The 16,390-nt window shown below is 38.3% G+C and overlaps 2 protein-coding genes across 2 annotated transcripts in view; one reads left to right on the top strand and one right to left on the bottom strand.

Annotated features, from left to right (window-relative positions):
- Positions 1-16,390, top strand: part of LOC126966158 (tryptophan--tRNA ligase, cytoplasmic) — a 373,239-nt gene that overhangs the window by 59,536 nt on the left and 297,313 nt on the right. The gene's annotated exons all lie outside the window — the stretch shown is intronic.
- The window catches only part of LOC126966090 (zonadhesin), an 88,939-nt gene that overhangs the window by 5,246 nt on the left and 67,303 nt on the right, over positions 1-16,390 (bottom strand). The window contains exons 6-18 of the mRNA XM_050809965.1: positions 15,270-15,410; positions 13,118-13,433; positions 12,236-12,525; positions 11,012-11,217; positions 10,060-10,243; positions 9,458-9,659; positions 8,256-8,449; positions 7,247-7,415; positions 6,702-6,849; positions 5,658-5,864; positions 3,195-3,381; positions 2,312-2,488; positions 664-720 (exon numbers count right to left, since the gene is read on the bottom strand). Coding sequence (XP_050665922.1) covers positions 664-720; positions 2,312-2,488; positions 3,195-3,381; positions 5,658-5,864; positions 6,702-6,849; positions 7,247-7,415; positions 8,256-8,449; positions 9,458-9,659; positions 10,060-10,243; positions 11,012-11,217; positions 12,236-12,525; positions 13,118-13,433; positions 15,270-15,410 — 2,478 coding nt within the window. The remainder of the gene's footprint in view (positions 1-663; positions 721-2,311; positions 2,489-3,194; positions 3,382-5,657; positions 5,865-6,701; positions 6,850-7,246; positions 7,416-8,255; positions 8,450-9,457; positions 9,660-10,059; positions 10,244-11,011; positions 11,218-12,235; positions 12,526-13,117; positions 13,434-15,269; positions 15,411-16,390) is intronic.

Here is a 16,390-nt window from a genome sequence, read left to right on the forward strand (position 1 = left end):
TTTAGTCACGGACTGGTAAAAAAATAAGGACTCCGTGTCACCTTACATAACATAGTAGCACCAAAACAAGATAATTAACGTGTAAATACATAGCCCCACGCACACACTTACACTACTACAGGCCGAAAGGCGGCCATTATGAGAATTGTCATCGTCTGTGACAGATCAGTTTTTTCGTCTCAATAAAATATTTTAAAAATGCCGTCGTGCGTTGTGAAAAGTGTAAAAACGATACTATACAAGTATTTGTGGCCGTATATGATTAAGGGAGAAAAAGTTGTATAACTATTATCCCCCGTAACCGCACACACACTAGCATAACGGTGCTTGACTTGCTGATATCAAGGCGCGGAGTCCTTCTTTTTTACTCGTCCGTGGGTTTTAGTATATAATTTTTGGTTGATGCTTATACGGAACCTATAATATTCGTAATTCAAATAATTCAGTCAGTGACATTTCAATAACGTTTGCCGGTTCAGCACTTAGGTATAGCAAATTAATTAAATACGTGTTTTGGAATGAATGTCTTACATCTTAATAAATCTTATTTACTCGTATATCTTGTGCACACGAATGCGTCGATGCGCTAGATGTGTCATTTGTTAGTCTTAACTTAGTAAAGTTTATTATTCACATGTTTTAAAGCAATTAAAAGAACCATGCCTTGGATCGATTGGGATTCCATCTTCGGTTTGGTCAATTTTGCTGTTGCACCTTCCACTGTTATAAAGCAAATAATATTAGGATTTAGGATAGAATAGTATAGAAGAAATAATAGAATAATAATTAAATAATATTAAGAACTAAGATCTTACGGAACAATAAAGTTAACAGGGTAGATTTAGAAGAGAAGTATAGAGCTTATATTCATTATTTACATATTTTATAATGATGTTGTAATATAATATAAGTAATAAGAATATCTTGAGAGTTAGTATGTACATTACACTTATTAAATAAATAATCTTAAATTATATTATCCTTAACCAGAATATCAGAACAAATAAAATTGCAGGGGCGATAAAAAATATAAAAAAAAGCTGTGTTTTCGACTGTAGCTGGTGTTCTTAGATGGTTCAACCTGTTCGATATGCAGAGGTAGATCAATTTCTTTAATTTTAAGTTAGGGAGATGAAATAATATTGAAAATTGTCGGGTTGTGGAGAAAAATATGTATAAGAATGTCTTATCTAGGAATTATTGGTTGTTTCGACTTTTCGGGTTGCTGATATTTTCTTTCGAATGTTTTTGTAACAATCCTTGAAATCGTTTATGATAAACAAAGCATGCAAGAAAGAAAAACATCTGTACTGAGGGTACAAAAAGATAGAAAAGGAATGTGAATCTATTGTTACTGTAACTGATTTTGAATGAGAAGTCGTAAACAGTCAGCCACCCTTGGCATTAGCTCCTTAGTATGTTGAATATTAAACACTAGCTAACGCACACTAACATTGACAAATCAAAATTGCACGCATAACCGAGCTCGAAGATCGCCTATACCACAGTAGACTAGGTATTCTAGTATGTTGTGTTAAGATAGGTTACAAATATTATGTATTGTTAGATGTCACTGACGAAGACAGCGACATCTGTTGGCTGGCATTTTTAAAGGATTTATACTTTTGTGTGTGAATGCTCATCCCCACCATTAAATCAAATGAAAATCACTTAATTCATTAAGTTCAAGGAAATTACGCTTATGAATGCCAAAGTTTTCTTTTTACCACTAACACTACTACGGAAATGGTTTTCTAAATTAATTACTCTTCTAAATACACTTTTTCAGTTTCATGTCGTTTTACAAATTATTTTAATTTCTTATAATTAAGTATTTAGTTTAAGTTATGCAACAAAAATACTAAATGCCTTACAAGTAAGTTAAGAAAATATAATATATAAATTGATAAATAAGGCTAAAGTTAAGAAGGCTACTGGCAACCCAAGCGCTGGCAGCTATTTCGGTCAACGGATCAGTCTAGGTATCCAACGCGGAAATGCTGCCAGTATTCTTGGTATGCTTATACGTAATAATAGTTTTAATTTTATGTAGTCATAGTATTATAAATATAGTTATAAGATGTGTTTTGTTAGAAGAGGTTTTAGGAACAGTATTGTAAATGAATTAATAATAAATAAGTTTTATTTGTATGTCGGTTTATGAGATTATTTGCGATACGATAAATATTCGGTGTTCAACATGCTTAAAACACAACCCGATATCCTATAGTTGTAATATAATATATTTTGGTATATAATGTTTCAGAGTTCAGCAAAGCATATTGGTACGTATTTTAGTTCGCAGTCATACCTGGACACACGGAGTTACATTCCTCTTTGGTGATGAAGTTATTGTGGTTGCCGGAACATCCGTTGTATCTGAATCTCTCGCAGCGGTTCCTGTCGCGGTTGAAGAACCAGCGAGTCACGTTAAGACCACCGGTGCCAGAACAATCGCCTTCGTTCTTGCTTTCGAAGCAAACCGTTCCTAGCAAGACATTACATACTCTTAAGATGAATTTCCATTACTTGAAATTATTTTACGAAATTTACTGAACATACGTACGTATATATATTTGCCCTGCGCTTCCCGGGGAAGAGAATAGGGATGTCCCAGACCCAAGTTATACACCAGTGTAAATCTCCTTTGCACAGGATGCCTGCTAGATTATGGGTACCACAATGGCGCCTTTTTCTGCCGTGAAGCAGAACTAAGCATTCCTTTGTTTCGGTTTAAACGGCGCCGCAGCTAGTGAAATTACTGGGCAAATGAGATTTAACATCCTATGTCTCAAGGTGACGAGCGCAATTGTAGTGCCGCTCAGAATATTTGGGTTTTTCAAGAATCCTGAGTGGCACTGCATTGTAAAGGGCATATCAATTAACATTAGCTGAATGTCCTACTCTTATTATCATAATAAAAAATACCATAAAACCAGAATCTAAGTGCAAATAATCATTATTACCCTACAAAAAGAAATGGGTATGTTGTAGCGAGCTACAACATACCATCAAGCGCATCTGGTGACTGCACGCTCGCGTACACACTTCGCGTAGGGTAAGGTGCAGCTCGTCAGGGCGTTTTCAGCCATATAAAGGCATCTTGGTCTAGGCAGGGAGAGCAACACGAGAAGTGAAGGTTACTGTTAATTCAGCAGTCCTAGGATCATATGTTAATAATGAGATTTACTTACGTGGTTTCGGACAGCACAGAGCGGGCGCTGAGTCGTGCGGGGCGAAGCGACACGCGTGTGTGGAGGGACAGGCCGCGGCGCGGGGCCCGCATCGTAGCGCCCCCGACCCGTCCGGGGCTTGCAGTGGCACCCCTGTCGGACACTGCGGCTTAGGAGTGCAACGAGCCAGCGGGGGACATGTCTCTCCCTACAATCCAATCATTTTCAATGTGAATAATCTAATGCTGCAATTCAAAGCAGATATCACTGAATTTTTATTGAATGATAAAAAAAGACCGCTGAGTTTCTTGCGCCCGTTCTTCTCAGACATATGGCTCTGGCATAACCTGTTCTATATGAGCTGTGCAGTACAACATTATAATTAACTGAAATATACATAAAATATATTACTATACAAACAAATATGACTGTGGGAGGCTTTTACCCAGTGGGAACCCGCAAGATTGCACAAGATTCCGGCTAGATTATGGGTACCACAATTGCGCCTTTTTCTGCCGTTAAGCGTTACTGTGTTTCGGTCTAATGGGCGCCGTAGCTAGTATAATTACTGGGCAAATGAGACTTAACATTCAAGAGATATAAGTGTGTCAAGGTGACGAGTGCAGTTGTAGTACCGCTCAGAATTTTTGGGGTTTTTCAAGAATCCTTAGCAGCACTGCATTGCAATGAGCAGGGCGTATCGATTACCATCAGCTGAAAGTCCTGCTCGTCGCGTCCCTTATTTTCATAAAAAAAGATTGATGATCTTCATATGATAATTAAATTACAGGTTTCAGTCATCCAGAACCGATATTATGACTTAGGGACGTTTCAAGCTTAAGGTATACTCCCAAAAAGCCGGCAACTCATCTCTTGACCACTACCGGATGTCCATTGGCGGTTACCTCACCACCGAGTACCATGTGAGTCTCTTGTCCGTTTGCCTCCTGTTATATATAAAACTATAAATCCGGATTCAAACCGGGACCTTTAGATCAGAGATCAGGGTTAGGTGTTATCCGATATGCTATGAAGTCGACTTCTAATCGTATTAATAATAATTGGCACACGAGGTTACTGACATGTGGGATGTTGATTCAACAATAATTGTCTCGAAGAGCCTCGACCATCATCTCAAGAGGCTCTCGCTTAATAACTGTATTAAGGGTTAGTTACAGAAAGCAGCTGTCTTGGGAACGGCACGCATCGTGCGGAAGTTCCTCAGTCTGTCGCCCTAACCACCGGCGGAATTGTCGAGAACCAACGCCGGCGGGACTCTTTTTTATATTTATATTTGTAATATTGTTTTTTTTTTATAAATATGGTATATATATATATGAATGTATAAAATAAGGTGAAATTATAATAAAAAGAATAATAATAATAAATTTTATTACCATAAGTAAGATACATCCAAAGTAATTAAAGTGAAGAGGATACACTTAATGTTGATTGTGAATATTTGAGTACATTGTAGTCTATTTGTACAGAGTGGTGGCTCTGCAATAAGCAAGGTGCTTGTAACACAGACACCGGGAAACACAGTTACTAAAAAATATGTCACTTCTATTTGACTCACGGAACATAACATGGAGATAGTAAAAAAATAATAGTAAATTAGTTAAATAGAGGACATAAATAAAAACTTCTTAACAAATAATAATGTTTATGTGTGTGTGTCAATGATGGTTGTGTGTATGTAGTGCTTGTGTGTGAGAGTTTCAATCCGTTTTATAAAGTTGTCTGAATGATGTTTTCAGTTTTTTGATAAGTATATTTCTTTTGACTAGTCTTATTAAGTATATTTCAATTTTTCAACATACTGTACTGTGTGCTACTCTAGATACCCAAACAGTGGACAGAATTAATATGTTTAATGTTATTTAGACAATGTGGTTCATAGTAAATTTAAAAAAATAAATATTATGATTAGTCAGTACATTTATGAAAATTTAATATACTTTCACAAAAATCGTCACGTTTTTGCTCTTAATAGTTATTTATATTATTATAACACTAGATATAAGGGACTGCTTGTAACTAATTCTAGTAGGCTTCATAAGATACATAATAGCTTTAAGGGTAAATGTATACACTTTTATAATAAAGTCCCAGCCACTGTTCAGGCATTATCTATAAATAAATTTAAATGTTTTATAAAAAAATGGCTCCGTCGTAAATCCTGTTACTCCACTGCTGAATATGTAAGTGATCGGACAGCCTGGGACTAGATTATGATTATTTTATAGCGATAGAAATGACTGTACAATTGTATATTTTTATTGAAAAGAGCGCAAAAAAAGAATGCTGGGAGAGATTCTTGCGCCGCTTCTTCTCTCTCAGAGCACCATTTGTTTCCGAAGCGTTAGTAGTATTTAGTATATTAGAAATGACATCAAAAAGAATTCTAAAGGAATCAATTTTGAGAAAATAAATGCCTTTTAGGCCTTTTATAGCTTCTGCTAGGATAAAAGTGATAATTACCTCACAATCAACAGGCACAAGCTCGCATGTCTCATCGTCTCTGCACTTGGCTTCGGCGCAAGGATCTCTGCAGGTGCATGTTGGACACCCTGAGGCGTCCATCTGCCTTCCGTGAGTACACGCGTCATCATGTTCGCAATGGGCTGGTGGGCATTCTATAGGAGCATCGCAGGGTGGTGTCGAGTTGGTTACGCGTGTGCCGGGAATCTGAGACGATAAAACATGAGGTCATCATACCAGCGGGAGTCTCCTTTGCACGGGATGCCAGCTAGATTATGGGTACCAGAACGGCGCCTGTTTCTGCCGTGAAGCAGTTATGTCTAAACATTACTGTCTTAACATTAATGTGTTAACATTACGGTCTGAAGGGCGCCGTAGCTAGTGAAATTACTGGGCAAATGAGACTCTACATCTTATGCCTCAAGGTGACGAGCGCAATTGTAGTGCCGCTCATAATTTATGGGCTTTTCAATACTCCGGTGCGGCACTGCGTTGTAATGGGCAGGGCGTATAAATTACCATCAGCTGAACGTCAGGCTCGTCTCGTACCGTATTTTCATAAAAAAATAAAATAAAAATAAAATATGTATACGGAAACCGAAGATCGATCATGGATCAAATTTCAATGTTTAATCTGTGCTATAAGTATGATACATGTCTAGTAGGCTTTCAATGTTAAATCTGGGCCTCGCGTCGAAAATTTCTACCGAACAGCTTATTTACCTTGCCTTTTTTAATTGAAAACAACTCATTATGTAATGCTAAATTGTCGTTTCAAATTAATTTGATAAAGCAGAACAAAGAGCGTAGCCGTAGAAATACTTTTCCAAATACATAACTATGCAATTAAAATATGAATGCAGAAAAGAAATATGATTTAAATTTTGATTGCAGGTATTGTAATAACGATCTATTACAAGCAATCTATTCTCCTGCAATCTTCAGGTAAGTGTGGTTCTAGCGCTTATTTTAAATTATATTAATAACCTTTTTAATAAGGGTGCGCCAAGGTTCAATGTTAGGTCCCAATAACAATAATTTTACCTCATTTCCAGCCTTGTCCACACACCAGCAAGTTTTGTCTGATCCTTTACACTGGACTGTCTCATATGAACCATCCTCGTGACATTTTGGCACCCAACTCCAAACAGGAGGACTGCCATTCTCAGCAGCAGTGTGTAGCGCTAGTGCTCTGAAAAAGAAATGATTTTTGCAATAATATATTATATATCGTTTATCTTATATAAGCGGACGACCACCTAGCCGCTGGTCAGACCAGGTTAAGACACTTATATGTCCACGTAACGTTACTACGTTCGTGATGCAACAAGGAAGGCCGAGGACCGAAAGAGTGGAAGCCTTAGTGACCTACGTTACTCAAACCTTGAATTACGAACACGACCTTCAGAAATGAAGAATGCGACCAACAAGAAGATCTTTATAAAGTTTTTATAGATCTGTCAAAGTAAGCTATTTATATCAGTAATCGACGCATGAGTCTCTCTCCGAGAGATGATAATGATGGCGTCCATCTAGCATAAGAGCATCATACATCCGAGTTACGCACTGGAAAATATGTTTGGCCATACCTGCGATGTTCGCATGCGGTGTGGTGCAGTGGCGTGACGCAGGCCGTTCCACAGCCAGTGGCACAGCAGCGCTGATCAGCGCCGCACTCCGTGTCAGAGCGGCAAGACCATTCGCACGAACCTGTCCACGGCACCAAGTACGGACACTGTCCTCCTTTACGCGGTAAACCTAGAAAAACAGTTGTTATATATCATAGTATCTAGCTTCATCCAGGTCGTAGAAGTCTGTTGGACACAGAACTCTTAAGACCGGTGGTTGTAAAAAAAACTTTGGGAGAGACCGTTGTCCAGCGGTGCATATCTTTTGGATGATACTATGATAGTGATGTGTCAACGCAAATCTTTGAAGATCTTTACAAAGCCAGACATGAGCGAGCGCCAATTTTAACGCGTTTTACTGATAAATTTATCGGTCTCCTAATGGAATCTCGTTAAGTTATCCTAGTACTATCTATAAGTAGTATCTTCTGAACATTTACGGCCATTTTCAATAACCTATCTATCCTTAGTTTAACTTAGGAGAGGTAGACAAATCTATCCTTTTACGCTTACTTACATTTCAATAATCTATCGACATAAAGCATTGGATTATAACTATATTGGACATAACTATGGATAGATAAGATCTTGTCATCAAACAGTGATAGGCGATAGCAGTGTATCCGTAACTAGAGATACGTTATTGAAAACGGCCGTTAAGCGAGTTACTCTTTTTTGTTCTTGCTACTTCTCAAAACTTCTGGGTCGGTTTTGACGGGAATTTCACTAGCAGATAGCTTATACTATAGGGCGCACTAAGTCCAATCTATTAAGATTAATAAGAATTATCTGTAAAAACTAAAACCTAAAATAAATTGTGAGCATAATCAGATTTAATGTTCAGCTTGCTACCAAAAAGCATTGGCAAAGTGGCAGGCGGCCACTCGTTTCAGGTAATTTAAAAGTAGAACTGTTTTCAAATTACGAGCATCGAAGCTCCGAGTTGTAGCAAATTATAATAATTTCTTACAAGCAGGTACAGGTGGACAGTAATCCGAGTCGCAGGCGACATCGACGAGTGCGCAGGCGCGTCCGGCAGGGCAGGTGACTCCGGCGCACGGATCACGGCATCGGCAGGTAGGACACCGGTCCGACCCAATCTCGAACCCGTAGTCACAGCCCATGCGGCAGGTCAGGTCTAGGCAGGTGAGATCCGAGCGGATTCTAGAATCAAATGGATATTTGTCAGGATAAGATTCAGAAATAATACAATAGGCTATATTACTGTATTGAATTCAGGACAATTTCAACTTATTACTCAGACTCATTTGATAATAGAGTAAATGAATTTTTGTTTATGGAACAGAGGGGTAAAAGAGCTTACGGATCACCCGATGTTAAGTGATCACCGCCACCCAAATTCTGCGGTGTTACTGAAGGAATTACAATAGCGTTGCCGGTCTGAAGATGTACGGATTTTTGTGAATATCGTACATATCTGAATTCCGAATTCCGCTTGGAAGCTCATTCGGCAGTTTGGTATTACTTAGTAGGAATCAGGTTAAGCAGTTCTTCAGAACACTCCCCAAGACAAATGTGGTAAACGATCAAAGCGTCTACAGAAAATTGGCTCTCCAACTAAAGTTTTAAATCGATGACAGGAAGAAGACGAGTTGCGACTTTCAATAAAATTTAGATAATACTTCTGTCTGTTAGAATCTGTGTAGTCTGTTACAATCCTGGAGGCACGTTCTAAAAATAATATGTGAAAGAGTTTTCCTTGGATATTTTGTTGATGATGATGTTTTGAATCATGTAGATTGATAATAATAATATTGACGCACTTTTTAGACAAATTATATTGCCCCAAGTTAAGCATATATAGCCTGTGTTATGGGTTACAAGACAATGATATATTTAATACAATATACTTACTTAAACATAGATAAATTCATATAAACATACATAAATACATTTAAATATCCATGACTCGGAAACAAACATCCATATTCATCATATAAATGCTTGCACCTACCGGGATTCGAATCCGGGACCTCTAGCATAGTAGGTAGGATCGCTAACCACTAGGCTATACAGGTTGGATCGATGGATGAGGGCAACGTTAGATCGATCGTTATGGCGATCTTTTGGGGAGGCCTTTGTCCAGAATTGGACGTCTTCTGGCTGAGGTGATGATGATGAAGCATTCAGGAAAGTTGGATAATTTCTTACTTTTCACAATCAATGTTAGAACTGTTGGTTCTGGTGTCAGGTATCTCAGCGCCAAAGGAGTCCACACACCAGCATCGGCCGGCCCCACACTGACGGGCTGTGAAGGAGCCGTCACTCTTGCAGGTTGGTGCTGGAAGCGCCAGCTTCATGCCATCCACAGTACCTTCCATCTTCTCGTCGAAATCGCGAAGATATTCACACACTGTAATTAATCATTTTCGTCAAAGAATAGGAAGACAACTGACTGAATTCTTTACACATGATACCGGCTAGATCATGAGTACTAAAACAACGCCATTTTCTGCCGCGAAGTAGTAATGTGTAAGCACTACTGTGTTTCGGTCTGAAGGGCGCCGTAGCTAGTGAAATTACTGGGCAAATGAGACTTCTTATGTCTCAAGGTGACGAGAGCAATTATTGTAGTTTCTCATTCAGTCAACACCTAATTTCGTGACAGTAATGTTCAAAGTCTTTGAACGAAAACTCTGCCTAACCGACGCGTAGGCAGAGTTTTGCTTCGGCCAATTTTCTAGCGTGATTGTGTCTAGCGTCTAGTTATTTATTGTATAGTTCTTAAAAAAGAAACAAGATAAGTCTCTTACTGGTGGGTGTGTCGTCAACCCTGTCTCCTTGGAGCCTCAACTTGTCTGAGTCCACGCAGATGGGTCCGCAGTTGGATGTAGAGCAGCATAGCCAGCCATCCTCACAATTCCCGTCCAAACAGCTCATTGTTGAATTTAGTGCACACATTGCTTCCGCTTCCGTGCCACATGTCTCGAAATTGATCTGCAAAAGAATTGTTCATGTGGAATTCGCAATAGTTATAATTAGAAATTCCTGATTGAACTCACATTAAATTTTAGTTAGACGAAGTTGTCTGTATCTGTGCGGTTTGTGACGATGATGACGTTTAAATAATCTATACTCCATCTTACCCAATTTGTTACCCGGTCTTGCCCTATAGGTGGGGTAAGATGGGGAGATTTAGAAATTGTATTTGAATGTATTTATTTTGCCTTGAATGATTATAATTAAAGGAAGAAAGATTTTACTTATCATTTTCTTATTTAAAGTTACTACATTGTGTATTTAAAATATGAGTTCGTTCATATTTCTCTGTTCTGTGATGAAATACCTTAAAGTCCCCGTCTAGCCCCACCACCCCTTACAAGTTGCAGTATTCGTCTGATTTAAAATTTTTGTATTTAGTTTATATTTTGGATATTTCCTTGATATTGCAAAATATTAGCACAATTTCACGGACTATAAAAGTTTGAGGTTTATAAAATAAGATATTTAGTGGTTTAAGGAAAAAATTTTGTCATTAATTATGTATTATTATTTATTTGAATACCAGATACATAAATAATAGTCTGGTATTAGAAAAATAATAACCATAATTTTTCGATTTAAATTCTGTTTTTCCCCTATTTATTATCTAGATGTGTTTCTGTTGGAATGAGTAAGTAAATTAATAAAAGCTTCTTATCTACCAAGTGTCTGAAATATACATTAAGATATAACTAAGAAATTTGTTGAAATTATACTAAAAACCTCTTTTACTTCAATAACTTCACTGTCAGTTGAATTCTCAGCTAGAACATCTGGACAACACACGGAACCGCCACTTCGTCTGGTAAGGGAGCAGATGTGATTTGCCGGACAGTCCTGTTCTGAACCGCAAGCGACCACAGAACCTTCATCATCTGTCGCTGGTACTCCGACTTCACAAGGGTTCTCGTATGAAACACGGGGACGGCCTATTTGAAAAAAAAAATTGGTTGTCAGTAAATCGATTTGTTACGCAGACGTGGTCGCTAACTATGGGTCTTATTAGAAAGCTCATGGTCGCTCAATGGAGAGGGTTATGCTCGGAGTTTTCCTGCGAGATCGAATCAGAAATGATTAGATCCGTACGAGAACCAAAGTCACCGAAATAGCCCAAATGATTGCGAAACTGAAGTGGCAGTGGGTAGGGCACATAGTTCGACGGACAGATGGCCGTTGGGGCAGTAAAGTCCTCAAATGGCGACCATGTACCGGAAGGCGCAGTGTTGGTCCACGGCCCATAAGATGCACCGACGATCTGGTCAAGATCGCCGGAATACGTTGGACGAGCGCAGCGCAGGAGCGAACGTCGTGGAAATATTTGCGGGAGGCCTTTGTCCAGCAGTGGACGTCTTTCGGCTGATGATAATGATGATGATGAAATTCGGTTTACGGACGATAATTTTACGTGATATGAAAACATCTTTTATATTACTCATAATATTTTTAGTCTAAATTGTAAGATTATATATATATATTAGTATAACTGCACTCGCCCACCAATCCAACCACTAACGCTTAGCCGATCATACCTCTCTGTCACTTGTATCGCGCTCTCGCTTGCACACTCGGCTCAGGCGGAACGTGACAATTTTTCATGCGAGCAACTGGCGTTCATCAATTTATAAGATGTTATCACGTCGAAAAGTAAATACCCGAAATGAAGATCAACTTTTCATACAAGACAAACGAACATTATATACATCTGGTTGTATTCTCAATACTCATTTGTTTGTAAGTGCTCTCAACTCTTTAGAAACAACTGTCAAATATTAATCATCATTATTATGAAAATGATATCTAATAAATTGCTTTTGTATCAAAACAAAACTTATAATTATATTTACATATATAAATATGTTATCTTAAGAAATTCTTAAGATACAGATGTAATGGACAGACGAATGGCAGTAGTACGCAAAATACTCCCAAGTATATCATGATACTTACACACAGGATATCCAGTACACAGCTCCCCAGTACAATCAGCTTCTCTAACCCTCACGCACTCCTCGTCTTCATCGCACGGAAAACCTTCACAAGGGTCGTCACATTCGCAGCTTGGGCACCCATCCGTGCCACTCTTGTATCCGTACTCGCAGACTCCAGCGCACAGAGCTCTGGCACATGACGCCATGCTTCTTCCCCCTGTCCTGACTGGCCGAGGAGTCTCCTGGCATTCTACATTTGCAGCTGGCCCCATTGAACCACGCAGTTTATTACCGTCAGTATCTACACACCTGAAATAATAATTAAATACATTTGCATGAATCGTAGTCGCCACACATCATCATCAACTTCGACACTCCCCTATCTAGTGGATACTATCTATCTATCTATACTATTGCCCTGTGCTTCCCCGGGGCATGAAAGGAGCAGAGAATCCCTAGGCCCAAGTATGAAGCGACTAAGTGCATTTACCAGTGGGAGGCTTTGCACAGGATGCCGGCGAGATTGTGGCTACCACAACGGCGCCTTTTTCTGCCATAAAACTGTAATGTGTAAGCATTAATGTGTTTCGGTCTGAAAGGCGCCGTAACTAGTGAAATTACTGGGCAAATGAAACTTAACAGCATATGTAATAAGGTGACGAGCGACATTGTAGCGCCACTTACATTTTTTGGATTGTAATGCGCAGGCAAGGCGTATCAATTACCATCAGCTGAACGTCCTACTCGTCTCGTCGCTTATGGTCATAAAAAAACTATCGTAACCTGAGCATTAATTGGAATAATTTGTTGGCAGAAGTATTTCTAACTTGAATCTATTGATTTTATGGCTGTCAGAGAGATGAAATCCCAATGATTTTCGCTTGATACCAGCAACACTTACCAACAAACCAATCCGTTTCTAGAGCACTGCTTAGCCACAAACTCCCCATTCCTGGTACACTGCGGCACGTATCCTCTTCCTTCCCTTTCGCTGATCACAAGCAGTTCCGCCAGCATCTTTTGCTGGGTACACATCGTAACGTTGTGGGGCAGGATGCAATGCCGGCCGCATTCTCCGCCGTCGCAGCATTTCTGCATAGAAGGGCACTCCAGGTCGTGAGCGCATGGTGTCCCGCAGTCAGTTTCCGTTGGAACAGGGCATGTTCCAGCTTTCTGCAGTTCTAATGAAGCTGGGCAGCACACGCCGTAGTCATTTCCTGCATAAATAAGGTTAAATGAATAGTAGGACTAGTTTTGCTAGATGTGCTGAAAAGGTGGAACAGTAAGCAAATGGAGATTTATTGTGTAAATATTCACGCCTGTCTCCGAGAGGAATCTTCCGGAGACAGTTGTGATGATAGGTCGAATATGATTCTACACTTAACATGGCGCATGTCTATGTGTAATCTACAGGGTCTTCTGTCCCGATGACACACCCATTCATAATCAGAGTACGTATTCACTCTAGACCAAAGGAGGCAGCATGTAAATAATTCCGACTGTGCCTTTAATAAAACATTCTCCTGGGGACATATTGCAGGGATGGGGTCCAAGCAATGAATGCACTATAGATCCTGTCTCTTAATAATAGCAGAAAAACACTATAAATCTAGGTAGTTACATTTTTTAAAGAGTAATAGAAAAATATCAGAGCCTACCATAAGAGATTGATTAGTGATACGTAAACTAAGAAACTATGTTCTACAATAATAAAAATATTAATATTTCCACTATATATTTTTACTACGCACTGTAGAGCGTGATATAAAAAGATAAAGACAAGTAAAACCGCGTTTCAATATTCTTAATATAATTAATTAGTATATAAAATAAAATAGAAGTAAAACTAATAGTCGTGTGAATGCCTGACAATATTAATTTAATAATTTTGTGTGGGAAGTACTTGAAATGGTCCGCGTTGAAAATATTAACTCAACTTGCGTTCTCTCAACCACTGCAGAGTCGTAATGTGGAGTTAAGGGCCTACCTTCAACAAAAATTCTTTATATTATTTCTCGGTTCCTGTGAACATAACTTAAGATCAGCCGACTGAAATTAGGTTTATCTTCGAGAGCCAACTATAAGTTCAATAGCATAAATAATTATTAAATAAGTTAGGTTAGGTTAGTTTACCTTTAATCTGATCTAGTCTGTACTGTTTTAAATATTACTGTATTACCTTTGTTTGATTTATCCTAACCTACTTTTTGATTTTGGCAAAGATTTTGTTTTTTGTTTAATTAATTATGTTAGTTTTTATATATAATCTATTTTTTTAATATTGATAGGAGAAAGGTTGATACCTCCACTCACAGATAAGTTAAGAATCTAATCTTAAGTGTATCTTCTTTACACCTACCTACAATTTTATCTGTAACATGTTCATTAATTAAAAAGAAGAAAAAATATTTGAAAGAAGAATGCAACCCAACGATGTGTTGAATTCTCTTCTATCTGTCTGTGTTTATGCTTGTTTGTTAGCAGCAAGTCCAACACTACTGATGAATGATGAGGAATGATGACAGAAATTCATTAATAATGGATATGAAAAAACTTTATCGTCTGTTGTTGATATTTTATTTAACTTTGCTTAGAATTATGTTGTTTTGATTTCAATTATAGGCGATAACTCGGTATAGTAGTAGTAGGTAGTAATTAGTAAGTTTGCGTAATTTTACTACGAGGGTTTTTAATACACAAATTTAATAAATTAATTTAATTTTGTAATAACACACTTATTGACAAACGTACGAAGGTACGCAAAGCTAATTATGAACTGTACAAATCCTTATCAATTTCACAGTACAGAAATATTTATGTGGGAAATCCCGTGTTAGATAGGTGCCGCGTTATACGGGAGATTTGTATTAATTTTTTTTTCTGTAGCCGTAGCAGTATTCCAAGCAGACAAAGTCTCAGGCATAAGCATATTATGACAAGACAATTAGTTACACAAGCAATATTAGTTTAGCCCGCGTGAACCGGCCATGACACTATAAATACCCGCCTTAATATCCCATTGTGTTCATATTTGGTGGGTGATGAAACAATACCTGACTCGACCAGACATCTATACAGGGGTGGGCAGTTGGGTTTGCCTGGGTCTGTGCCGCACAGGAAAGGCCGGCTCGTCTCCGATATGAGGAGTGGCTCTCCCACTGGGCACACATTTTGAAGACTGCGACCTCTTTTACCTGCCGAACAAAACATACAAACTTGTAGCCTTTAAAGTTTAAGATTTTTTTTATCCAAAGAATTCGACATTGATCTCTTTAATAAAATGAAAAATACAAATCTAATTTGTACCAAATTTTATGGATATTGCGGGTTTAAAAGACTCGCCTCTCGGTCTACGTCCCAGCGCTCTTACCAACCAAACCAACCGTCCGCATGACCCGTAAATCTTGGTATGGTACAACTAATAAAGTAGATTGTCCTGTGTCCAGATCTCTTATCGAAAATATCTATTTACACACCTTCAATTTTAGATCGTAAATATGCCTATATCTTTATATCCCCTGTCAGCACTAACTATCGTCAAAATTCATTCATCGTAAGTGTCAGCAATAACTTTAACAAATTATCAAAACAAATCGATCTTTACTTATTCTGTAGCAGCTCTGATTCCATTAAGCGTCAGTTAGGAAATGAGTTCTTTGGTCAATTTGGTGGTCGAGCTGATAATATGTAATAGATAAGTAATACAATAGTGTTAAGAATTTGATTCGTGTACGTAACTACTCACATTGTTCTTAATTTATATTTCTACCTAGCTACTCGTGAGGATCTGTAAATATCTATTGTAAAGTGTTGCTGTAGATTAGATTATAAATGTATGTTCAACTCTCATTAGGCGGTTTGGTTATCCTTCTGTACACATATGAGTTACAAGAGGCGTATGGTAGCTAAAAATAATATAAATGGTCTAGTTGATCAACTAACTTCAAGGTTCGAATTTGGGGTAGCAGTGTGCGCGGACATCGTAAAATTATAAGATAATTTTACACAAACTAAGAAATACTTTAAACATATTTTGGATACAAGTTTCCGAAATATCCGGAAATATTAAAAAGTCAAATGGACTTATTAGTAAGGCGCGGGGTCGCTGACCACTGTTGTTACATCACAATACTCTAATCAGAGCGGGCCTCTGAGCATCGTGCAATGTTATGAC

The sequence above is a fragment of the Leptidea sinapis genome, chromosome 9 (assembly GCF_905404315.1).
Source record: "Leptidea sinapis chromosome 9, ilLepSina1.1, whole genome shotgun sequence".
Lineage (NCBI taxonomy): Eukaryota > Metazoa > Arthropoda > Insecta > Lepidoptera > Pieridae > Leptidea > Leptidea sinapis.